The 26731-nt window shown below is 48.9% G+C and overlaps 1 protein-coding gene across 1 annotated transcript in view; it reads right to left on the bottom strand.

The window, feature by feature from the left end:
- ALDH1A2 (aldehyde dehydrogenase 1 family member A2) overlaps window positions 1–26731 on the bottom strand; it is a 71216-nt gene that overhangs the window by 32006 nt on the left and 12479 nt on the right. Inside the window, exons 3-5 of the mRNA XM_079953350.1 lie at window positions 10554–10658; window positions 9095–9235; window positions 5536–5665 (exon numbers count right to left, since the gene is read on the bottom strand). Of these exons, the coding sequence (XP_079809476.1) occupies window positions 5536–5665; window positions 9095–9235; window positions 10554–10658 (376 nt within the window). The remainder of the gene's footprint in view (window positions 1–5535; window positions 5666–9094; window positions 9236–10553; window positions 10659–26731) is intronic.

The following is a 26731-nucleotide window of genomic DNA, read 5'->3' as shown; positions in this document are numbered from 1 at the left end:
CCACTGAGCCCATCACCTCCTGGCAAATAGAAGGGGGAAGAAATGGAGGCAAGTGAGAGATTTTACTTTCTTGGGCTCCATGATCACTGCAGATGGTGACAGCAGTCACAAAATTAAAAGATGCCTGCTTCTTGGGAGAAAAGCAATGACAAGCCTAGACAGCATCTTAAAAAGCAGAGACATCACCTTGCCAACAAAGGTCCGTTTAGTTAAAGCTATGGTTTTCCCAGTAGTGATGTATGGAAGTGAGAGCTGGACCATAAAGAAGGCTGATCACTGAAGAATTGATGCTTTTGAATTATGGTGCTGGAGGAGACTCTTGAAAGTCCTATGGACTGCAAGAAGATCAAACGTATCCATTCTGAAGGAAATCAGCCCTGAGCGCTCACTGGAAGGACAGATCCTGAAGCTGAGGCTCCAATACTTTGGCCACCTTATGAGAAGAGAAGACTCCCTGGAAAAGACCCTGATGTTGGGAAAGATGGAGGGCACAAGGAAAAGGGGACGCCAGAGGACGAGATGGTTGGACGGTGTTCTCGAAGCTACCAGCATTAGTTTGACCAAACTGCGGGGGGCAGTGGAAGACAGGAGTGCCTGGTGTGCTCTGGTCCATGGGGTCAGGAAGAGTTGGACATGACTAAACAACTAAACAACAACAATCTTTCATTTTGTTTTGTTTTTAAGTAAAGTTTTTGAGATAATTGAAAATATTGATTTTTTTAAAAATGGAGTCATCAGATTGTGCCCACCCCGATATGTGCTGAGCTGTTCCCCCCACCCTTTTAAAAAGACAGGATAGGAGAATGGTGCAAAAGGCATCTGTCAGACTTTCTGTGATCTGAGGGCTCTTCCAGAGAACCTCTTTAGTGAGCATCCACCCTGATTTGTTTTCACAAAACCTTCAGGGAGATCCTGCGAGGTCAGCATTAGTTCTTAATTTGTTTGCAAGAAGGTTGCACAATATTGCATTGAGCAATTGGGACCCCCTGCCTTCCTGGGCATTTCCTCCACTTTATTTACCACAAAGAGTTCTGATTTGGGCTGGTTGCACAAGAAGGCCCAACCCACTTTTATTGTGCAACCTAAATTTGCTAGTATACAACTGACTCCTGAGGGGGAAACAGAGCTGCCACGGAGGAAATGTAGGATGTAAAAAGAGCGAGTGAACGGGGCTTGGCAGTGCCACCTGAAATGCCCAGCATGGTGGAAGCACCCTAGCAAATGAGCCAAAAAATCAGTCCATATTGGGCAGAGCCATTTGCCTGTGGCTTTTGTCGCCCTGCAGTGGCCTCTGTTGGTTCGTTTTCCTTTCAGGCCGCCTGTCAACATTTCCACCCCATTTCCATGGTGGTTCCACTAGGTTTGGCTCAAGTCCACACATCATGGCCTCTTAGCGTCCCTGCCCTGCCTTGTGTCTGAGGCTGAGAGGCCAAAACTGTGAGGGGAAATCCGGGTTCTAAATAAGGACCTGGGAAGGCACTAATTAATTTGATCAGACACAAACGGCCAGGTCTTCCCTCCTCACCTAAGAGTTTTCTTTTGCGCACAGGCTTCCCAAACTCCAAACTGCGGCTGGACTCTGAAAGAGCTGCCCTTTTTCAACACCTTCCTGTATTCAGCATTTGCAATCACGGCGGAATTTTACAGACCTGTTTATTAGACCCTCCTTTTGGCAAATGTTTTACACAGAGGATGGAGATTAAAGTCGGAATGTGGAGAGTCACATCCCAGAGTTTCCCACCCGCCCAACGCCTGCTATAAAACCAGCGTTTGTGATACCAGAATAATGAAGTTTGACAAAAATGGCCCACTTTGCCTAAACATTGATCTTTCCGGAGCTGGGGGCCTCCTGTGCTCGGAAACTGAGCAGGCAACGTTGAAAGTTTTACTGTTTCCATATAAACCTCGGAAAGCCCCAGCAGTGAAAATGATCCGACTTTAACATGTTGTAGAAAAGCATCAATAACATTTGTGGTTCTCATTTGGATTCTCCTTGGCATTTTTAGAGTGGGCTTTCACATGTGCTCAGTGAAATATGGTTGCAGCCGGGAGGGATTAACAGGGATGCTAAGTAAGCCACAGAATGGTCCTAACGAAACGGATCAGCATTGCAACAGAGGGTCCCTATGCAGGGCGGGTGCGCCTTACTCCCTGAAAGCCCCTTTCAGCAGAACAGCATCAGAGCACAAAAAGCTACCTCTTAGTGAGGAAGACCATAAGTTCATCAAGCTCCCTCTTGTGCACAGAGCAGCTCTCTGAGGTTTCTGACAGGCCTATCTGGAAGGGGGGCAAGGCGAATAACGTGCTCTCCCACTGTCCTCCCCCCAAAAGCAAAGCATTCAAGCCAGGGTATCAGCTCCAGAACACCTTAATGCTTGACATGTGCAAACAATGGGAGAATAAGACCTAATATAAGGTCCCATGGATCAGAACACCCCTTTCTTCTCAAGTCCAGGATTTCACTTTCAAAAATTGCAAGGCCTCCGTTGAAGCATGAGACTCTTAATCTCAGGGTTGAGAGGAAAAGATTCCTGCATTATAAGGAACTGGACCCTCGTGGTCCCTTCCAACTCTACAATTTTATGCCCCACTAACTAGCCAACCCATGGAGATTGGGTGAGTGGGCTTTTGGAGAGCAGTAAATCCCAGGATCTGTCTGTTTAGACAAATGTCCCCTATTGCTCCCTCGTAGCTGATAGGGAGCAGTGAATGAGGGTTGCCACCTTTTTTCATGGGTCCTGCTCCTGCACCTTTAACAGCAGACAGTCTGACTGAAAGAGAAATGGAGCAGATGAACCTTGTCCCAGCATGGAGATTCAGTTTGTGTTGGGAAAGGATGGGCATCGTCCCTCTGCACAGTCACTTGTCACAAGGATGGGAGCCCTCATGTGGCCTGTTTCCCATCCTCCACCAGCCAGCAGGCAGCCAACAACACACAGTGGGGGAGCCCCAATCCATGTGGAAGCAAGTGCTTCCGAAAAGGGCACACATTTGTCAGGCAGGCAATACCTTGGAGAGACCAGGGAGTCCAAACAGGAGAAGCTGTGCTCTCACTGAAACCTAGTTGAAGCTACACCCTCAGATGACAGAGGATGGTGCCAGGAGCAGGTCAGCAATAACTCACATGGCTTCTGTGAACTTAACTCTTTATTCAAACCAACAAGACAGCCCAGGAGGCCAGGCCTTCTGAGCACAGCAACTCTTCCTGGTAGAACTTGCCCCTATGAGGCAGTTGCGAGGACTGAAGATCTCTGCCTTCCCACCGCTCTCTAAATCTCCTCCACCCCAGGTTCCTTCTCAAGCAAGCTGAAGCTGTATCGCCTTGTCTGTCTTTACACTGCCCTCTTCATACCTTCTCAGGTTCTGGGGAACCAGGGGAAGAGGAGTTGGTTGCAGCAGGAGGGGGAGACCCCCTGGGTTCCTCAACAGCCTGCCTGATCTCTGCCTCTTGGCCTCTCTCTTCTTCTGCTTCCACTTCTGCTTCTGCACTTCTTTCTGCCACAGCCTCTCCCTGCTCACTAAACCCTGTTGCCTCTTCAGCTTCCGACACCTCCTCCCCCCAGTCTTCTTCCTCTGACCACTCATGGTCATCCCACCACCACTCCCTGGGCTCTGAGCTGTCTTCTGTTGGGGGTTCCCACCATTCCTCTGCATCCAGCCAGCCCATCACAGTGGATGACTTGGAAGCGCAATTACTCAGACACTCTGCTCATGCTCAGAGAGAATTTACTCTTATTTCATGCATTCCAAAGCTATGGCTCTGTGTGCAAATGTGGGGAGGGGTGTTAATAATCCCCTGAAGATTTTGGGGTCAGTTTGGGGGTGTCCAATTACACCCAGTGCAACCATCTGGACATTGGCTTCTTCTGCACAGAGTTCCTCCTGGGTGGGAGCCAGGTTTAACTCTGCCTGCAGTGACTTTGTGCTCCTATTCCAGGCTAAGCCGTCTGCCTCCTAAAGTCTCTCCCCCTCCCGGGACAAACTTTCCCACCCACCAAGCCCCTTTTAAATCAACTAAATTAGCTGCTAGAGGAACGAAGAAAAGCCCTGTGTCATGTTTCACGCTGGCCTTTGTTGTCTTCACCTTTGTGTGCAATATTAGACTATTACTCAGCGCTGCCGCCAAGGGGAGGAAAGGCCATCTCTGCCTTTGGTGAGACAACAGAAACCCAAGAGAGCTGTAAAGTCATCCTCCCTCCTTGTCAAAAAAAAAGAATCACCACCATGAAACAAATTTTCCTTGGTGCAGTGCATGGAGGAAAGCAGCTGCAGTGGGCACTGAACAGGCCAAATTCTGTCAATAGCACAGAAACTCTGGAATAGGGTCCAAATGCTCTCCCGCTGGAGGGGCTGGAGCATAAGCCAGCTCCCAAGCCTCCATGGCGAAGCTGGAGCCAGCAGTGGAAGAAGGGAGGGCCTAGAGACTCTACACTTGAAAGCTCCCCACACAGACTGGTTCAGATGCCTGTTGTTACTGGGGGTTCAGGGCAGTTGCATTCTCCAAGAGATGGCAAGCAAGGCACCCTTTGCAGTTGCTTTCACCCCCACTGACCTCACTGGAACAAAATGGAGGGGCCTGAGAGCACCAGACATTCAGAGACTCACAGTCACCTGGCAGGGGTTCTTTTGCACATTTTCGGACACAGTCTCCCTAGCAAGCAGCAATTGATGTTCAGGTTCTCTGGCTGAGTGGCAAAGCCTCCACAATGCATCTGAGCAGAGCTGCTAAAAAGAGGTGTGGGAGCCAAAGGCCATGGAATGAAAAGTGGGGGCAGGATGGGCAGTTGTTCTTTGCTCTTGCCCCCCCCCCCCACTGTATGTGTGGTGCAGTAGCGGACTTTGGGCTTCCAAATTTCAGTGGCACCTGGTGCAACACTAAAGTTTAGCACCCGCCTTCCTCTCGCACTCTGCTCTGCATCATTGCTGCAGTGCCCTTTGCAGCGCCAGCACCCAGAGCAGCTGAACCAGTCACTCTACCTTCAAACGCCTCTGGGAATGGTTAGTGTCAGAATTGGACTGGGAGGGCAGTGTTCAGCCCCCTCCCTTTGGCCATGGAGAAGCTCAGTGGGTGACCTTGGGCCGGTCACTGCATTTCAGCCTGACCAACTTTACAGGGTTGTTGTGGGGGAATAAATGAAGAGAGGGAGAACTGTGCACACCACTTTGATCTCCTTAGAGAAGAAAAAGGTGGGATGTAAATGCAATAAACAAATAATACATTCTGAGTCACACTCTTTTCCCAAACATGGAGCCATCTGGTCCACGGTCCATTTCTCTCCGCATCCTGCTTCCTGCCACACCAGCCCAAATGCCCCCAGGAGGCCCAGGAGGAGAGCCTGGAGTGGGAGGCGACAACATCCCTCTCTCAGTGGCAGATGTCACACACACGGCCTGTGAACATGAAACATCTCTCTATAGCTGCCATCCTGGCTAAGAGCTACAGAGATGCCCTCGGTCTACTCGTGACACAAATAAAACCCCAGGAGAGCCATGTCCTTGTAGGCAGGAGCTGTTGCTTCAAAGGACTTGACTTACCCACAGGAATGGTCGCTCCATGGATCTTGTCTGCCCAGCCGGCATAATAGCGCAAAGTCTTGATGACGCCCTGAAGGTCAACATAGAAAGCCTGCAGGAAGGGCTTCCCACTGTTCAGTGACTCCATGGTCTGGAGGACAAAGAAGACAAAAGAAAAGGCATGTAGAGCCAGCGATCACAACCATTTCCTATTCAGAGACAGGACAGTAGGAAAAGGCTATTATAATTTGCAACTGGTGAGTTTTCGCCTCTCTGCCTCTGAGCCAAAGGACTGGATTTTGACCCTTAAGGCCTGAGGAAGTTGGCTGGGCATACACCAGGGACTGCCTCTTTAACATCGGTCTTTTCAGAGTGCATTCCTGACTGTACCTCTCATGTGCCTAGTCCATATGCCAAGGGAAGTCACAGGGCCCCTTGGGACAGCTGCTCCTGTCTCTGTATCTGCAGAAGCTCATCAAAGTGCCATTGTGAGCTAGGGCTGGTCCAGCTGTACAAAGGAGCTGGAGTGGTAAGATTTTTCGGGGTGTGGATGAACAGTACATAATCTGAGAGGTACACTCCCAAATCACTCCTGGCATCTCAGCTGCTGCTTCAGCAACTTCTGAGCCACTGTGGGGTATCCTGGCGATCAAACTGGAGTGGGCAAAGAAGCCTGGAAGAAATGGGCGTAGCTGGATGGTAGTTGCCAAAGTTCAGTGCTATAATTGGGGGCACAAGATGTATCACAGAAAGAGGCCCGTTCCCAACAGCACAGAAAGAGGGCATCTTAGGAGGAAGTTCTCCTGTACAAGTCGCACTGACATGATTGGGAGATATGCAATGCTCTTGCGTAGCTCCTGTTCATCTGCAGGTGGCAAGCTACAGGGAAACTTCCCAGAAGACCATGTGTGCTCCATAGATCCACCTTTCTCCACCATTCAAGTTGACAATACCCAATACCCTTGAGTTGTCTGCCTCCCTTTTGCCTCTGGGCTCAGGTCAGCCAGATAAACCTGAAGTTCCTATGCACAGGGGCCAAGCTGAAAAACAAAAGCCTTGGGCTTTGCTACATTAATGAGAGCAGCTGGGAGAGAGCTTGCCAGAACCCTCTCCTAATAAGAAACATATTGAAACCGAAGGGTCAGCTTGTCCTTCTGAAACAGTGGTATCATGGTAAGTTTTGAAGAACAGGAGTACATCATTATAACCCCCAACTAGAGCCCAAAACTCAGGCAGCAGCCTTGATCTATTTGTTTACATGCACCAAAGAGCAGCAGGAAGTAGCATCCTGCCCTGTTTTTCAGGATCAGCGTGACTGCAACCCCAGGCATCATTTCCTGGGAGAAGCTCCATTGAACTCAGTGGTGCCTGCATCTAACTGCACAGATTCAGTTTGGAAAACACATCAAGCTTTAACCAAATATCTTCAGATGAAATGCAAACTTTAGCTTTTCGTTAAAAATGCAAAACTTTGTGCAGAGAAGACATGCGTCATTTAAACTGCTTGTGTGAAGTGGGAACCGTCTTAAAGGAAAAGAAAGATGTATCCAGCTTCCGCTTGATTATTTTCTTCATCCTCTGACTTTCCTCTGATCTGTCCCAAACAAACGTGAAAGCCTCCTTATCACCTCATGCATCTACCAGAGCATGGAAGGGTCCGCCAATTACCCCAGCACTTTGGCATTTGATACCATCACACCTGCTCTCAAAAAGCCACACTCCTCTGTGCTCCTCGCTTTGCCTTGCCGCTGCGCTGTTCCTTGGAACAAGTCTCCAAGGAATCTTGCCATGACTGCCAAGACCCCTGCTGAGCGATGTGATATCTACGGCGTCCAGCCCGTCATCAAATAAGCCTGCTCTTCTCTAGGAAGGCTCCGAGCCCCAATGAAACAAGCCACGGGCCCTTCTTTAAGGGGATATTCCCATTTTAAAAAGAAGACCTTAAAGATCCTCTTAAGGAACCCCATAAAATTTCCACCCAGATCGCTTAAATCACTTTTAAGAGGCACCATTATCTCCCCACGATAGTTCCAAGCTGGGGGAAATGTATCCGTGAAAGCAGGTATAACACACAAATGGATGTGAGCCATAAATCCCATTGATATACGGAAGGGCAATAGCCATATTTTTCCCCCTGCCTCCCATCCTGCAATTGAAGTCAGTGGCATGGTAGGCGGTGGGCTCCGCTCAATAAAGAATTTGGCTCGGGAACCGCAAATCCAGCGACAGGCAGGGAGCTGACTTGATTTGCTGGGCCCCTCCCCTTCTCCCCGTGGCGATTTTACAGCATACACTGGTGGTAAGATGATTTAAGTGTTGACAAAGCTGGAATTAAGATGTTTGCCGGCTTAGTTCAAAGCACTTGACATGTGGAAAATAACATTAAGAGTGCCATGTCGGGGCCGACCACATGTGCTCCTCCGCATCGTGCCTGAACTGTGCAGCTCAGCGTTCTCGCTGTGGCGTGCAGGGGGGGGGGGCGGTTTGCTTTGCACAGGCTCAGAAATTATTATTCTAGCAGGGGACTGGCAACCTCCAGCCTTCAGGCTGCAAGCAACCCACTGAGCACCCAATCCACCAAAGGCATCTCTCACAAAAGCCCCAGTGAAGGGGGTTGGAGAGCAGGGGTTTACATGCACAGAGAGTGCGTTTGGACCCCAGATCCTGAAGGTTTGAAGGATCCACAGCCCAAACAGACACAGACACAGTCACAGTTGCTCCTGGCACAAGCCTCTGACACAACTTTCTCCCCAAAGAGCTAGAGTGGGAGAAGCTATACAGTCGCAAGGGGGTCTGCCCACCTGTTTCTGCAGTGCTGCCCTTGGAGACTGTATAGAAGCCTCTCCCGATGCAGAATCCAGCAGCCTCCTGCCCAGTGGCAGATGCCATCTAGGAGCCGTGTCATGGGGGTTGTTTTGACATGGGAGGCTTCAAGAACTGACCCTTGCCATAAACATACATGGACCTCAATTGCCCAGATGTGGAGCAAGGGCTTTCTCATTAGGGCTTTCTGGGAAGAGAAGAGTTAAGCCAGAGGGCCTTCTGGGTAGTGGCGCCCACCCTGTGGAATGCCCTCCCATCAGATGCCAAGAAGGTGAGCAATTGTCTATATTTTAGGAAGGCAGCCCTGTATAGGGAAGCTTTTTAAGGTTTAATGTTTTACTATGTTTTTATATATGCTAGAACCTACCCAGAGTGGCTGGGGCAACCCAGTCAGATGGGCGGAGTACAAATATGTTGTTGTTGTTGTTGTTGTTGTTGTTGTTGTTGTTGAACCTTCAGATATTTTGGACTCCAACTCCCATCAGCTTCAGCCAGTCTGACCATATGATGCTGGGGCTGATGGGAGTTGGAGTCCAGCAACATCTGGAGGGTCCCAGGTTGACCATGGCTGAACTACCAAATCAACAAAAATCATTCTTTTTTTAATTGGGTGGCAGCTCTAATAAAACGTTTTTAAAAGCACATCAAGCAAACTTATTTGCATGTCATATTCTGATGCCCAAAGCATTTTTAACAGTACTCTCAGCGGGCAGAAAAAACAGCGCCCCGCTCCCACCAGTCCCATTGCAAAACTTACAGCCAGTAAGGCTCTGTCTCTTTCCACCAGGTCAGCTAGCTTGTCCAAAAGACGCCCCCTTTCCGAGGCATCGAGCCTCCTCCACACAGAGCCCAGAGAGAAGGCGAGGCGAGCGGCCCTCACGGCTTTGTCTGTGTCAGGCTGTCAAAGTGGGGGGCGGGGAGAGAAACCTTAGTGAGTACAAAGTACAAACACGGCACCAGAAACATCCTTATTGGGAAGAAAAGATGTCGGTGGATTGATGGACTGACTGATAGGTGTCTTTGAAAAATACACAAAAGACATTTAGGATTTGTTCCCACCCATTTCACTAGTGCAGTTTATTAAATTCCTTACACACTTTTTCTCTCTCAAAAAGACTCAAGGCGTCTTTCAGTGGATTAAAATATGCACAGGTGAAAAGAAGGCATGATCTGGCGTTAAAGCAGAAAGCTGTAGTCTGAAGCACTTGGAATGGACCAGGGTTAAGATGAGGCTGACTTCCAACGAAAGAAGAATGGCAGATGAAATTAATGGACTATGCAGAATTGGACAAAATGACAGGAAGGATTTGAAACCTATGGGACCAGAGATTTACAGAAGATTGGAAGAAGTATGTGAATTATTTGAGAGCAACTGTAACCAACAAATTACGCTAGTAGGACTACAAGAAGTTTTGTAAGGAGAAATATACAAAGTGTTACAAAGTAGAAAAAGATAGAGATATTGGTTATGAGTTTGAAATGTAATAGGGAAGATAAGAAATGCATACTGAGAGATTAGACTGGAAAATTTTCAGGACTGATGGAAGTCAAAAAAAATTGAATAAGATGTAAAAGTATGTTTAATTACTGTTGAAAATGATATCTTAAAAAACTAATAAAAAATATATTTTTAAAAAAAGATGAGGCTGACTTAGACAACCATGAACTGGAACCAGGTAACCTGGGTTGCTGCCCAGGGAGGGCCGCAAGGCCGCCTGGCTGAAGAGGGCAGATAGATGCTTCTCATGACACACTTTGGGCAGCGAGGGCAAGCCTCAGAGTGCCCCTTCCTCAGGCACAGAAGACCCTCCCAGGGGACTGTGGCTGCAGTTCCATTCCAGAGGCCAGAGAGGTTGGGGCACTGAGGTTTGGAGGTAGCCTTAGAGCCCTTCTCCATTTGCACACAGCCTGCCATTTCCCAGGTAATCGGGAGAGGGCAACCCTGATTGTGCCAGGTGGGGGTGGAGGTGCTTGGAGAAGTTACCAGATAAATGTTTCTGCTTCTTCATCACACAGGAAACTTCTTAATCCCTTGCCCATCTCCAATGGCTGGCAGTGGCTCAGATGGGCAGAGAGGGCCATTGGGTGGGCAAAGTGCCCACTTGCCAGCTGAACTGTTGTCACATGGAGGGTGAGAAGGAATCTGTTTCTCTGCCTGAGCCAAGGGATAGGGCAGACCAGGTGTCATGAGCAGACAAATTCCGAGGATACATTACCTTCTCAGCCTCTTGCACCTCACAGATCTGCTCTCCTGTTGCAGGGTTGGACACAGGGAATACTTTCCCACTCTCTGAGTTTTGCCATTCGTTGTTGATAAAAATCTGAATGAGAAAAAAATGGATATTAAACAAAGACAAAGGTAACTTTTTAAAGCTATATGTGCTTCCTCATTTGCTTTCATCAAAGAGGGTGGGAGGCTCGCTGATATCCTTGCCCTCAGCCTTTGCCAAGGTGGTACCTGCTGGAAGTTTTGGGTTGACCAGTGTTGTAGTCCTGAACGTCTGGAGGGCATCAGGTTAGCAAAGGATGCTCTTGCTGATTTAAGGATGATCTGTAGGGCAGGGCATTCTTGGTGGTGGCCCTAAATATGCAAGGTGCTCCTGAGGTACATGTGCTCAGCTACTTTGCTGCTTCTTTTCCATGGCCAAGTACTAAGTCTGGTATTCAGAAATGAGCTTCCAGGCCACAGAGGGGTTTTTTTGTTTTGTTTTTAAAACTTGCAGCTACTAAGACGGTGGTACTGTTCTCATCTGTGCTGTTAAGGCGTCTTGGCACATCTTATTTTGGGGAGCGGCTCTTGTTTGTAATGAAGTGTGTGTGTGTGTGTGTGTGTGTGTGTGTGTGTGTTGCCACACACGCCATGGGCAGGATCTGCTGCAGCAAGTTTGGCCAGCTCACCAGCTCCTGCAAATTAACATGAAAGCCTGGATCCATCTGTCACTCCAAATCAACAGTCCTTTTGCAAGAGAGATAGGATTTAAAGCCTTAAGTGGATTGCCTGAAATTGAAATTGGGATTCTCGGAGCACAAAGGGAAACTGCAAAACCCCAAATTGTTAAAATCGCACAACTATCCAGAATGAAGGCAAATCCGCCCAGAGCTCAGCCATCCAAATACCCCATCTCAAAACATAAACCTTTTTGTCATGGGAATCACCCAGATAATGTGAAATCATCTCCAACTTTACTCTTCTTCAAGGAAACAAACCGTTGATTGAGATGAAAACACATTGTGTGGAATTAACGGTAGCCTTGATCCAAGATGCAGGGCTGGCTCAAAATATTTCGGTGCCGAAGGCGGAAAATCCAAATGGCACATACTCCCCTCCCCCTTGCGAACATGAAGACATCTATCTGTTCTATCTATCTATCTATCTATCTATCTATCTATCCATCCATCTGGACATTTTCTGGTGCACCCATTCTCAAAACCCATCTCTAGCTGCCATTCAGTCCATTGAGTCTGTGCAAGTTTTCCCTCTCGGCTTCTCCATTTGCTACACCACCACCACTCAAAACTCCTTGACGCCTTTTGAGTGGGGGACAGAATACCTTCCTCACAGGATTCCAGGCACCCAAAGTTCTTTACAGTATACAAGACACATCACAAAGAAGACCAGGTAGCTCAACTCTTAAAACAGATGCCTGACTTCACAGGTTATCACAAAAACAAGCACAGATCCAACCTTCAGAGATGGGAGCAACTGAGACATTCAACAGACAACAACAGCACAATACTTGGCAGCCTTCCCCAAGCTGGTGCCCTCCAGATGTTGGACTACAACCATTTCCAGCCACACAGCACCAAGGCTGATGGGGACACAGCTATGTTGGCTAGGGTTGATGGGTGTTGTAGTCCAATGACACCCGGAAGGCAGCAGCTTGGCACAGGCTGACTCTTCCCGCCTCTTCCCACACAAGACCCAATGAAAGGGGGAGGAGCCACACTATCCTGCTTCTGGTGAGCCCAGCTGCCCGCAATGGAGGCTGGTCCTGGGAGTCCAGGCCTGAGTATGGAGCAGCACTGGCGAGTTGACGACCACACAACATCCAACATTAATGGTGAGCTTCGCCCCTGAGGGTACAATTTTTCTTGCAGAACCAGCCAGTGCTCCCTGTGCCCTGATCTGGCTTTGGATTCTGGCATGAGACCGGGGGTGGTATCCCTAGGATCCCCTGTCACTGCAGTCCCAATTTGGATTTTCTCTGCACAAACCTGTGTTTGGAAACAGCGGGAAGTCCTGTTTGCTCCAATAGGAGCTACCCCAACCCATATAAATTGCAGGTGCCAGGAGAGGGCTTTGAGTTGCAATTGTGCACTCAGAAGTATGCCACATGATTAACCTTAAGGTATGTCATGGGTGATGCTGTGAGTTAAACCACAGAGCCTAGAACTTGCCGATCAGAAAGTTGCGGTTCGAACCCCCGCGACGGGGTGAGCTCCCATTGCTCGGTCCCTGCTCCTGCCAACCTAGCAGTTTGAAAGCACATCAAAGTGCAAGTAGATAAATAGGTACCGCTCTGGCGGGAAGGTAAACGGCGTTTCTGTGTGCTGCTCTGGTTCGCCAGAAGCAGCTTAGTCATGCTGGCCACATGACCTGGAAGCTGTAACCCCAGAGTCAGCCACTACTGGACCTAATGGTCAGGGGTCCCTTTACCTTTACCTATGTCCAGCCATTGTTCTGCCCCCTGCTGCCATCTCTGGCTGAGGGAAGGACCTATGGAGCCATGAAATAACATTACTACCCAAGGAATCTCACCAATAGGCCGGAGTGAGTCAGGTGATATTCCTTAACTAGGGTTGCCCTATTTCAAGTGAAAATCCGGACATACACAATGGGTGAATCCCATATATACCTGGGAAATTATGGACGTATGGCAGCCCTACCTTAACCCTTGCAGATCTGAGCAATGAAGAGATGTCAGCCTTCAGCACCACCACGGTCCAGACCTCAGCAAAGTTTGCCCAAGAGATTTTGCTGCCTGAGGCAAAGAAGGCCAAGATGGGACACATAACCTCATTCCATGTGCAGGATCCAACTGGACCGCCCACTGAATCTGACTCCCACACAAGGAATTAGGCAACACTTCCCCACTCAGGTCTGTGAGGGCAGCATGCTAGCTGAGGAGATTCAGGGGGGTGAGGGGGGTGATGGAAGGTGGCTGAAGCTAACCCTGGCCACTTCCCGCCTGAAGCAGATGCTTCCCTCTGCCTAATGGAAGGGCTGGTCCTGACAAGCTGCTGGTGCAAGTAGTCAATCCAACATCCTGTGACAATGAGTTCCACAGACAGCGTTTGGAGAATGCTGTTGAAAGGTCACTTTTTGAGCGACCCTGCATCCACTCCAATAGTTTTATTCTATACATGACCAGTTGCGGTTGACAAGGTGTCCAGCCAGCCTTCCAATAAGAGCAAGGCATCAGCCTGGCACGGAGCAGAGAGAGAAGGAGAGGCTTGAGGGATTGCTACTGTTAATGGTTAACGTTCATTTCTTCCTGTTCCACTTTCTATAAACAAAGGACGGTCAAGGCAAGCTCATTACTGTAAACCGAGCGCCTCTAAATTGGCAGTAAAATTGGAGTATTTACTCTCCTGCCCATATAAAGTACCTCGTCCAAACTCTTGGAAGGGTTTCAAATCTTGAAATCCAGCAGCTGGCGGCTTTACAAGCACAACCTTATGTTTAAATAACTCACGTTTTGAAAGTTTTAGGCGTTTGGTGTCAGGTAGTGCCATTCCTCCACCGGCTTCCCTCCCCACCAAGACCGAGGTTCTTAGACAATAAATTTGAGCTTGCTGGGGCTTTTAAAGAACTTGTCCGGTTCCAGTGGTTGTTGATTAAATGTTTAGAGCCCGTACATTTGATCTGACTTTCATTATGGCCAGTTCGTAAAAACGCCACGGGCCTGGACAAGCGATGACACATTGCCCAAACAAGGAATCCCTGCAAAGCCTCAAATTGGGTTTTCGTTTCCCTCTTTTATTTCCTTCTTATTTATAGTGACCATTGTAGTGGGTAACTTTAAATCAAGGGGACTATTTGACAGCAAATGTTGCTATCAGTGGATTATATATAACTCATCCCAAGGACCAGATGAAAAAGGGATAACCCCAGGAATGGAAGGGCTCGCCTCCATGTAAATCATGCTACAAATTGAACAACACCCAGAGAGGGCATTGTTCAACTTCAATTGTGAACCCTATTCAACGTTTACTATTCCCCTGGAATCAATGTTAATTAAGGCTGACTGCGGCCATAAATCAGCCATTGGGTTTTACAACTTAATTCTGCTTTAAGTGTGTGTGTGTGTGTGTGTGTGTGTGTGTGTGTGTGTAAATATGTGTGTGTGTGTGTGTGTTTGTGTGTGTAAATATGTGTGTGTGTGTGTGTGTGTGTGTGTGTGTGTGTGTAATCTCCCAAGAGTTGCTGAGGTCATTTGTTTTGGTTTGAACCCCAGAGTTACATTCCGTGGTTTGCTAAAAGGGGTGTCATGTGTTTGCTATGTGGCACTGTAAGCAGTTAAGTAATTTAGCTCATGGGGGCACGGTCCGTGGAACTGAGCCAAATTGGAAGGGGGGCAGTAGGATGGAGAGAAACACTTGATATATTTTGCAAGTAACACGGAAAGCACATAAACATTTGCTGCTATCGCCTCACAGCTCAGAAACTAACTGCAGCCCAGAGCTGAACTCCCAATGTCCCTGCTCTCCCCTGGCATCTGAATTCCGGGATCTCACCCGGTTCTTGGGAGAGTGAGACCCCCACCACCTCACCCTGTGAATGCTATTTTTACTGGTGTTTCATAGTTAGGACATTAAAATGCTGAAATGCTGTAAGCCACTTCGGCCTTCAGAAAATTAGAGGGATAAATATCCAGAAAAGGCATGTGATTGGCCCAGTTCTTAAGACTGGAGCCATGAAATGTGCCCCCCAAGGATGCTGGGGGCATGGCTCTGGCAGAGTGCACCCCCTGCAAGGCAGCCTTCCTCATATCCTGCCTCTGGGCTTCCCACTGGCATCTGGAAACAGGGTGCAGGGCTAAGGAAACCACCCTTGTTCCAATTCCATAGGGCTCTCCTTGTGGATCCTACCTCGTCTGTGGAGGAGGTGCTCTGGATCACTTTGCCCAGAGAGGGAAGAATATCTCCTTCCTCCCTTCTCTCCCTTCCTCTGCAGGGCAAGGAGGCCTTGAGGCAGCATAGACTATTTTTCTAGAAGGTGCTTGGAGGAAAGAGGCCTTCTTGCTACTCGCCCCCTTTCTAGACTCCTTTCAACAGGATTAGTAGCACTTCAAAAGCCCTTGTCCAGTGGCCACAGGAAGGGGAAAGAAAACGAGTCAGTGCATATCCATGGTGGGTAATGGATGCTATCCTCCTGCCGGTCCAGTTTCCCCTCAAAAGGACTGTCAATCTCCTGCAAGGAATCAGAGGCCTCCTGCATGGTTTGCCAGATGTGCAAACTGCATCAGAATGGGAAGAGGTGCTTCCATTCCAACCTGTCCTGTGCACTTGTGGACCACAGCTCTGCTCTGCCTATTCCATCTTCTGGTCTTTGTTCCCTCCTGCCAGCCCAATTCTAGGATATCATCAGTCAATGGTGCTGGCTCCTCACACCCCAAATCCAAAGAAAAGGGGCCTCACCGCCTCAGGCTGACACAGGCAACCTCTACTTAGGAGCAGGCACAGAACCCCAGGATATCACACAGATCCCTCTACCCTGCAAGGAGCCAAAGCCCCACTGATGGCTCCTACCTTTAAATTGTGTGGCAACAATACTATTTATAACCTCTCACGTAGTGGGTTGTCATAGAGGCACCTACAGCCTTCAGGATCATGGCTTGGGAATTGTCTCCAGCTGCTGCTGGGAGGAAGAGTCAGCCAATTCTCTCCCGATTTCCTGCCTGTCCAAACCATGGAGTGACGTTGGAACAGCCTGCCTTACGAAGGAGAAACCACAGGGTGATCTAAAGCAACCGGCCAGCCTCCACTGTTCCAAAATAATAAGGAAATGGGAGACAGCTAAGCAGAGTATAAGATACTCTGCCACCCATGACAACACCTCAATCACCCATTGCCTCATGTTATGAAACTAAATGGAATAATGGCCCTGTGGACACATCCTGGTCAGTGTTGAACACAAAACTGAGAATGAATGTGTCTCATCCATTTCTTAGCGACAAGTAAAATGAAGTTCATTCACATTTATGGAAAGAGAAATTTCCCAGTGCTCAGGGGATTCACTTCAGATAGAAAACATAAATCCCACACCGGGCTTTCTTTTCTTTGCAGCTAAGAAATTATTGTATAAAACCTACCCACCCATCCCAGTTTCAAATTTGACATTTTCCTGCTCTATTCTGTATAGAAATGAAGTGGGGGGGGGGTTGAATACAAATTCCTTCTAACATCCACCCAGTTTGGACAGGACAATGTTGAAAACTCATGAACAGTAATACATCCACTGTGTCTCTTTTTTCTACCATCTCCTTTTAAACTCTGCAATTAAAAGCAACCAAATCACAATCACCACTGGCCAACGAATCAACATGGATGGCATGCAGTGTAACCTTTCATTTCCTCTCTTGAAATATGTCCTGGAACGACGTGTGAGTGAATAATTTTCATTCCTCCTTCAATATTGATTCGTGATGATGTCATCAGGCATCTGCGGCGACCTCCCTGGAGCACCAGCAATAACCTCAGCCAGTGGACAGAAATTAAGCCTGAGCCCTCGGGTCCTCCAAGGTGGAATTATTTTCCCATGGATTTAATAAACCATGTTCTTGTAGTTCTGCAATTCCATAATGTTTTTTTTCCTCTCCCCCATACAGGAAGAGGATTTTAACATCCACATAATAACAGCTTCCCATAGGAGAGAAGCATGTTTTTGGATGAACTGGAATTTCCTAGCTCTCTTGATTTAGTAGCTGGTTATAGTTTCAATTCCATCAAAGTGATCCCTTTTTCATATGAGGCTCGTTCCTCCAGGAGGGGTTTTTTTTTGGGGGGGGGAGGGGGGAGGCATCGGATGCCAAAGAAGCTTAAGGGAGGAATCTCAGCTGTTTGGCCCCAAGCGACCATCTCGTGGCTGCAGGAGCTGAGTGCATAATGACACTTTTTGGGGATAATTTTGGAGGCATGCAAAAAATCCAGCAGCCCCCGCTTCCCTTGGTAAATATTTCATAACACTGAAGATACCTGGCACCTGTGCCTCCGGAAATTTCATATCCTTCATTTCCTCTCTGTTTGGAAACTTTTCAAAAGCTCCAGCGCTGAGCCTGGCAAAGGAAAATCCTCTCCAACCCAAGGTGTGGTGCGTGGTGTGTCTTGATTTCTCAGGGCTCATCAAGCACATGGCTGTCCTGATCCGACTCAAGCCCAAACCTTCCCACCAGGGAATGACGATGCATTCCTGGGATCAGCTACCCACCAGCAGCTGGCTGAAGAATCCTTCCCAATGAACATTTCGCTTTGGAGGAATTTGGCTTTAGGGACTCATCACCCGCGGAACTTTGTCCTTCTGCAAAGGCCATCACAGATTCTGGCAAAGGCGGAAGATGGTCACCCGGACCCTGTCTGTCTCTGCCACCCACACTCTGTCCCCAAAGTGCCTGGCTGCTGCAGGTTTCCAAATATGAGGTACGGGGAACAGAGACCCAGAGCTTATTGGCAGGGCACAGATTTGGCACAAAGGAAGGTCTCAGGTCAGCCAGAGGAAGAGAAACCTGAGGGGGGGGGACCTGAAAGGCTGTCAGTCCCATAGAAGGGTGCAGAGGAGGCCCCAGAGGGCACACCTAGAGCAAAGGGGCTTAAGAGACAGGAGGGGAGATCTTGGAGAAAGGTCTTGAGGACAGGGGGTTTCACTAGGTTCTGATTAAAAAGGATCCCAGGAAGTAGGAGATGGGAATAGCCTCAGTGGCAAGAACCCCGGGAAGCAGCTGCAATACTGGGCCAGGTGGGTGATAGGGATGAGCAACTATAAAGGCAACTTTGGATGCTTTCTGTACCTGCTGCCTCCTAGACACACACACACACACACACACACACACACACACGTCTGCCTTGAGGTCTAGGAATGCTTACTCCTCCACCACTTTTTGCTGGGCTCAGTCTGCAAGAGTCTCCCTCTCTCTCTCTCTCTCTCTCTCTCTCTCTCTCTCTCACACACACACACACAGAGAGAGAGAGAGAGAGAGAGAGAGAGAGAGAGAGAGAGTAGACACTTCTACATAGACACATGAAGCTACCTTGGATGATTTTTTAAAATCCCATTTTTATTCTATCCTTCTTCATCCTCACAACAAACCTGTGAGGCAGGTGGGGTGTGTGTGTGTGTGTGTGAGGTGAAGTGAAGGTCTCACACTCATGGCTACAGAGGAATCTGAGTATCCTAGTGGCTGCCCCACCCCCCCTGCCCATCATTTAGCTGCGCTGACCCAGGTGAGACCCCTGATCTCTCTCTGCTGCTTTAGAGTCTGGGGGTGGATCCTGAAACCTTCTGCATTCAAAGTAGGTGCTCTGTCCCTGAGCCAAGGCCTCTCTTTGGTAAAAGGAGACAAGCACACAGCTGCACATTTTTGCTCATGGACACAACTATCATGTCGGGACCATTAGTCCGCCTAGGCCAGTATTAGATGCTCAGACTGAAACAGCAGCTTGGCAGGGACTTGGGCAGACAGGTATTTCCTGCCACCTGCTGCCAATTCCTTTGGAGATACTAGAGATTTGACCCGGGACCTACGTAATCCATGCCAAGTCTGGGCTCTGCTGCTAAGGGAAGTCCTGCAGTGACCAAGTCGGAAGTTAAGGAACCAGAGCAGACTTCAAGATGCTGGAGATCAGAGGACAGCTGGACCAGAGGTTGGCAGAGGAGCCCACTGAAGCACAACCCACAGCACCAGGGTTTATAGGACTAGAGCCAGAACCCTCACAGGCACCTGCCTTTGGCACCTCCCATGCTATCTCACCAGTCCAATGGCATAGGGACCACACTAGGACAGAGGGTTTCTCCAGGTCAGTGTACTGGCCCTTCCAGAGGTTCTTGTTCTCCAGAAAGGGGGGAGAACCTAGGAGGGAGAGTTTCAAAAGGCCTCAGGTCACTTCCAGCCCTCCTTAGAGCAAGCAGCTCCCTATGAGCTCTCCATGGTGCTGCTTTCCTCCTCTCCCCCCTCCACTACCACTTGGGCTCTGCGGGACAAGAGCAGGGGAGATCCACAAGAGAGGTGCCACACATAAGAAGGCCCTGGCTCTCAGTGCCTCATCTGAGAAGACAAAGTTGACAATACATGGCAGGATTAGTTTAGAGAAGATGATATATAAGGAAAGGCTTGATAGAGATTTATAAAATTATGAATGGAATGGGAGGCGTGGAGAGAGAACCCTTTCTCCCTCTTCTATAATTCAGGAACTCTGGGAAACTCTGTGACATTCCTCAGCAACAGATTCAGAACAAACAAAAGAGAGCCCTTCTTTGCACAACATGTAGCTAAATGACAGAATTCACTATAACACTGTTTTATTTGTTTTACAAATGGTATATTTTATTGTTGTGATGTACCTTAGACCCCACAGGCAAGAAATCCAACAAACAAACAAGCAAATAAAATGTCATTAAAACAGAGTGCTTGACTAGATCAGTAGAGCTTGGGGTCTGGTTCAGAAGGATGGTGTCTTTTTGTCTTCTTAATAAAACATAAAAGGTAGGTGCTGAATCTTTCTGCAGGAACTGCTCTTCTACACTTGGTAGAATGTGCCCCTTTTGCAGTAGCACTGAGATTGTCTGTGTATCTCTGTTATTTTTAGGTGAAGACCTTCCTGTTAATCATCAGCTTTGGAAAATGCTGTCCTTGGGAAGACATTTGTAGTTAAACACAATCTCTCAATATTTATTCCTGAAAAAGCAAAAAGAGAGGGGGGAGGGCCTCCTTCTGTTTAACTTGGAAGTCCCTCTTCTAAGCACATATGAGAAACGGCTGGAATGTCAGCTTCATCCTCAGTGGCCCCTTTTGGCCTGAGCGCTCTCCGTGGCATGATAAATCACTGGCCAAATCCTTTACCTTTGCCTGTTTGATCTCAGCTCAGCAAGACCCGGTTTTGATGTGAAGAACACTCCAGATCTCTTAGGTCAGAGACAAATAGCAGAGCCTGTGACCTGCAAAGAGTGGCTGTTCGATTAGGCCCAAGTGAACCATCAGGAGGCAGCTTTGGGATGAGGGTTCACTCCGGCAAGCCTCCCGCCAGCCTCCTTAATGTTCCCCAATTCTCCTGTTAGAGCATTTCAAAGCCAGCTCTGCGGAGAGCCTGTGCAGGACATGTCTCTTTGTGTCTGGTGGCTCTGAAACAAAGTTTTAAAAACTCCATGGGAAGAGCTCAGGAAGGATTAGCTAGTCTAAATGACTTCTGGCATTTCAGCGCAAGCAGCAGAATACATATCAACACTGATTGTGGTGCCTATAATGGAGTATTTCTAATGTTAAGTTTGCACATGTGGTTCCAATTAGCCTCCCCCCACCAGCACTACCACCGTCAAGATGCGCACACAGCACACTCTCTCTCGCTCTCTTTTGGTTGGCAAAAGCATCTTTCTGATGTTCACAAATTCATCTGCTCAGAAGGATGTTGGTGATTATTATTACAGTCTATAATTAGAGATGGGCCAAAGCAGCAAAGAGCAGGAGGGGCTCCAACTGAGGATCATCTGTGGGTAGACCTCTTCTTACAATTTAGCGCAAGCATTCAACAACTTCAGTGAAATGGGAGAACGTGAACAGGGAGTTCAGAAAAAGGACAGTTTTGGATCCATCAGGATTAGGTTACATCATATTAAAGAACATTTACTCGCTGCCTTTTGCCACCTATGACATCTTTGGTGAAAGGCATTAAGCAAACTTTGGGAGATGGCAGCAGAAGCTGGAAAAGCCACCCCCCCCCAAAAAAAAGCCCTTACGGAGTCAAATGGAAGATCCTTCCCATTGTCTTTCCTGCCAAAGAAACAAAAGGGAGTTTGGACCCTTTCTCCTACACGAAACCAATAAAGAAACATTTAACCGTTATGTTCCCAGTCCAGCTGGATCAGACCAAAGGTCCACAGCACCCTTCTTCCTACCAAGAGCTACCCAGATGCCTCCAGGAAACACGCCACCAGGACAGGAAGACAGCACCCAGCACCTGCTATTAAGTGATAGGGGTCTTCTGGAGCGTTCATTTTCAGCTGTCATGACTAACAGCCCTTGGATAAACCTCTCCTCTTTTATGAATGCCTCTAAACCTTATTTAAATGCTTCTAAGCCAATGTATGGGGATGCGGGTGGCGCTGTGGGTTAAACCACAGGGCCTAGGATTTCCCGATCAGAAGATTGGCAGTTCAAATCCCCGCAACGGGGTGAGCTCCCGTTGCTCAGTCTCTGCTCCTGCCAACCTAGCAGTTCGAAAGCACGTCAAAGTGCAAGTAGATAAATAGGTACCACTCCGGCGGGAAGGTAAACGGTGTTTCCGTGCGCTGCTTTGGTTCGCCAGAAGCGGCTTAGTCATGCTGGTCACATGACCTGGAAGCTGTACGCTGGCTCCCTCGGCCAATAAAGCGAGATGAGCGCTGCAACCCCAGAGTCGGCCACGACTGGACCTAATGGTCAGGGGTCCCTTTACCTTTACCTAAGCCAATGTATGGAAGTGAGAGCTGGATCATAAAGAAGGCTGACTGCCAAATAATTGATGCTTTTGAATTATGGTGCTGAATGAGACTCTTGAAAGTCCCATGGACTGCAAGAAGATCAAACCTATCCATTCTTAAGGAAATCAGCCCTGTGTGCTCACTGGAAGGACAGATCCTGAAGCTGAGGCTCCACTTGGCCACTTCATGAGAAGAGAAGACTCCCTGGAAAAGACCCTGATGTTGGGAAAGATGGAGGGCAGAAGGAGAAAGGGACGACAGAGGACGAGATGGTGGGACAGTGTTCTCGAAGCTACCAGCATGAGTTTGACCAAACTGCGGGAGGCAGTGGAAAACAACAAGCCAATGGCCGTCTTCCCTTGTACCTGTGGCAGTGAATTCAGTAAGGCAGCTCATGGTTGTGCAAAGAAGCGATTCCTATTGCTGATTCCCTTTTCTTTAGTCTCCGTTAGCTGGCAGGCCATTGATGTCCTACACAGTTGTTTCCTGGTGATGATCTGCTGGACACAGATCCCCTCCACACACCCTACTGTGCAATTGCAGTTATGATTCCTTCGTTTGACAGTACAAGAATTGGAGGTTGCTAAGCCAAGAGCATAGAATCTAGGGCACCTTTGTGACACTTCATGGCTACATTAAGGGGGGGGGGGTCAAGCGCCTCCCCTGTTGTTGCAGGCATATCAAACTTTGCTGCACAGCTCCCTATCTGAACAATACATTTAAAGCAGCAGCATGCCACTTTTAAGAGCCATGGTTTCCCTCAAAGCACCCCAGGGATTATAGTTAGTTAAGGGCCCTGGGAATTATTAGGAGACGCCAAGGTAAGGTGCTGGCCTCACCTTTGCCCAGTCTCCATCAGGCCACTAAGGCTGGGGGCATCCTCTTGTGGGGCAGTGTGAGCTCAGACTGCCTGGAGGACTCCCAAGGAAAGGGGAGAAGAGTGGAGGCTGAGGGAACACTCTACAAGGGAGGGTGTCTGAAAAGGGGTGGGGGGCTGCTGGCTCTGCAGGCAAGGGGTGACATAACTGGGCATCTGAGGCTCACAGTGTGTTTCCTCACAGGGGAGCCACAGAAAGAATGTAGTTGGTCAAGGGAGCCATGGACTCAAAAAGGTTGAAAACCTCTGTTCTAATCTATTGTGAAAAAAATGTGTGTGTGGGGGGGGAATAGTAATGACTTGTTCCCCAATAAAGGCCAGTGTGAACAACACATTTCTATTTGCCACTAAACAGTGGCGTAGCGTGGGTTGTCAGCACCCGGGGCAAGGCAAGTAATTTGCACCCCCTAACCCGTGGATTTGCGCCCCTAACCCTAACCCCCAGATGTTGCACCCGGTGCGGCCGGCCCCCCCTGCACCTCCCACGCTACGCCACTGCCACTAAATTCAAAGGGGACGACAGTGCTCAAGGTGTAAATTAAAAACGTAAGTTTAATTCTTTGCCAAGTGCCTAATATTAAAAGGTAGGGGAACATTCCCCCCTCCCTCCAGCAATTTCTGTATTTAAAAAACCCAAATGCACAAAAACAGAAAGGGTTTTGAAATCCCACCAATGAAATTAAGGCTGGGCTGATATTCAGTCCCCAGATTCCTGAAAATATGCTGTCCCTGTGAGAACAGGGCCTGATTTTCTGTGACTTTCTTGCCTCCCCCTTGTCTTGGCCGAAGTCAAGGAAGAGTCACCACCAACATCATCATGGCTCTGCCTGAGCTGAGATCACGTAGAGCTGGAAAAGATGCAGAAAGGGGCAACCCAAATGGTCAAGTGGGTGAAACGCCCTACAAAGGGAAGGTGCAACAATTGGAGTGTTTCAGTTGGGGGGGGGACTGTTCTAGAACTATGCAAAGTGCTAATGCAAACATGATCTACTCAAAAGGGTTGAAAATCCAGTCTGAGTGGGTGCGAGTCTCTCTTGACTGGTAATGAATTGGCAAAGCAAGTTGTACATAAACACTGGAAGAGGAAACTTTTCCTCTCTGTAACGATGAGTGAGCCACTCCCAATCTCTATTGAGCCCTCGTCTGATAGTGTCAAATCTGCAACTGAAGCTTCACAGCATGGCCCTGTCATAACTTGGCAGCCATCACTGGCAATGTTTTGGTGAAGCATACTGTAACTATTTACTAATAGGTGGCCAAACATCGGACCGCAAGAGTTTCTTCCTTTCATTCACCCCAAAGCCAACATGGAAAGCGAATCTGAGGCACTTTTTGAACTGCAACACCTTCCCCACGAAGATGATGCTTTGCTTCGTTTCGTAGGAACACAGGAAGCTGCCTTAGACCGGGATGGATCTAGCTCTGTGTTCTCTACAGCAGGAGTGGGCAACCTCAGGCCTGTGGGCGAAACTTGGACACATACGCTACACACAGCCCAAAACATTTGCCCACAAAGGAACGGACTGGAAAGGGTTGCCCTTCTGCCTGCTGTACAGCCTGGGCTGAAATCACTTGGCTCTGATCCTGTCTCTGTGGCTGGTCTACAACAAAGTGGGACAGACAGCCAGCAGCTGTATTTGGAAATGGCTTGGCCTATCGAGCCGCAACAGAGTTCAAGAGTTGTATAGGAAAAGGCTCCCAGCACCCCAAAACACCACTCATGAAGCTTGTTTGCAGGCCATGCTGCCCAAACTGAAAAGCCCCTTTCTTAAAACACGTGGCAGCCTTGGAGCTGATGCAAAAGCACTTGAGGCATGCCCACTTGAGAGTGCCTTTACTGTCCCTTGCCGCTTTAGGTGTCCAGCAGCTGAGCCCCAGAGGATCAAGTCCCGCTTCCAATTAAGCTGTGCACCTGGACCCTGCTGTGTTTCCTGAGAGTAGCAGGCTATATCGGCCTCTGGAGCTCCAGCCAGAGGGGAAAGGCTCACACTTCCCCGCCCTGAGAAAGAATGCAGCAGACATCCAGATGGGGGCGGGATGAGCCGAGGGGGCTCAAACGCCTGCCTTTGCTCACGGCTTCCCCTCCACAGCTGCCTCCCCCTGTCCAAGAGGCTGGGCCCAGGATCTTGCCATGGCTGTCCTCTGCCGCCAGGAGCGTCCTCCCCAGGGGTAGCAGCTGCACAGCAGGGTGGCCCCCAGCAGAAACAAGCTTTTGGCTTCTCTCTCTCTGAGATGCTTTTGCTCCCTTCCATGAGGCAGCCTCTCCAAGAGCTTGCAATTGTCTGGGGTGCCTCAAAAAGTCCTGGACCCCCCAACTGGAAAAGCTGAGCTGTGCTCTTTGGTAGCAACCGGGAGCTTGGAAACATGGCACCAAAAGGCCACACAAAGGCTTCAAATCAGCAGGAGGGTTTGGAAGGCCCAGGAAGTGGAGCCAGGCCACTGCCACAAGTTTCTCTGCATCAGGCCACTGAAAAAACACCTTTCCCCTCCCACATTGGGACTCCGCCAGACCTCTTCCTCCTTTTCCCCGGCCTCCTCTCTTCATTATCAAATTTTAGGTTGTGAGCTTAATGGGGCAGGCAGGGAACTGTTCTCTTGACCACCATGTGTCCCCAGTCATGATCCAGACCCAAGTCTTCTGCTTGGCAGAAGTGGGTCCTCCTTGCACCGTGATTTGGTGGCCCTCGGGACTTGTGCTTTATTGCAGTGCATGCATTCCGCACCATGTTCTTGACACAGCAATCCTGCACAGTTGGTGGATTTAGCCTGCTTTATTAGTTGCACTGCAATGCTTCCCCAATGCCTACGCACTACTGCTAATGTTGTAAAGACCTCCTTTGGAGCCACTGGCTCAGCCCTGGCAGGGGACATAGGAAAGTTCTGGACGGCATCTTCAAAGCATGGGGCCTGTGAGCTGGTTCTTTGATGCCCCCTACAGGCCAGGGCCTTCCTGGCAAAAAGCTTCAGAAAAGGGCAACCCACGTGATCAAGGGAAAGGAGCAACACACCCCCCCCCCATGAAGAAAGGTTGCGTCACTTGGGACTTTTTCGTTTAGAGAAGAGGTGAGTAAGAGGCAACATGATTGAAGTTTATAAACTTCTGCATGGGATGGAGAAAGAGGATAGAGAAGTGTTTTTCTCCTTCTCTCATAACACTAGGATTTGGGGACATTCAATGGAGCTGAATGTCGGAAGATTCAGGACAGTTAAAAGACAGGACTTCTTTCCACATAAGGTAAAGGTAAAGGGACCCCTGACCATTAGGTCCAGTCGTGACCGACTCTGGGGTTGCGGCGCTCATCTCGCTTTACTGACCGAGGGAGCCGATGTACAGCTTCCGGGTCTTGTGGCCAGCATGACTAAGCCGCTTCTGGCCGAACCAGAGCAGCGCACAGAAACACCGTTTACCTTCCCGCCGGAGCAGTACCTATTTATCTACTTGCCCTTTGATGTGCTTTGATGTTCTTTCGAACTGCTAGGTTGACGGGAGCTCACCCTGCATCAAGGATTTGAACCGCCAACCTTCTGATCGGCAAGCCCTAGGCTCTGTGGTTTAACCCACAGTGCCATCCGCATCCCATTCTTTCCACATACTGCATCGTTAAACTATGGAACTTGCTTCCGCAGGGACAGTGATGCTGGCAACTGGGATGGCTTTAAAAACACATCAGACCCAATCATGGTGGTTAATGTTTACTAGTCATGATGGCTCTGCTCTGCCTCCATGGTCACAGGCAGTAATGCTTCCGAATGCCAGTTGCTGGAACCCACAGGAGGAGATGGCACTAGTGTGCTCTGATCCTGCTTGTGGGCTTCCCAGAATGGCAGGCATGCAGCTGGCCTGATCC

The sequence above is a fragment of the Podarcis cretensis genome, assembly GCF_951804945.1.
Source record: "Podarcis cretensis genome assembly, chromosome: 14".
Lineage (NCBI taxonomy): Eukaryota > Metazoa > Chordata > Lepidosauria > Squamata > Lacertidae > Podarcis > Podarcis cretensis.
The sequence above is the reverse complement of the archived record's forward strand: the minus strand, read 5'-3'. Positions and strand labels throughout refer to the sequence as shown.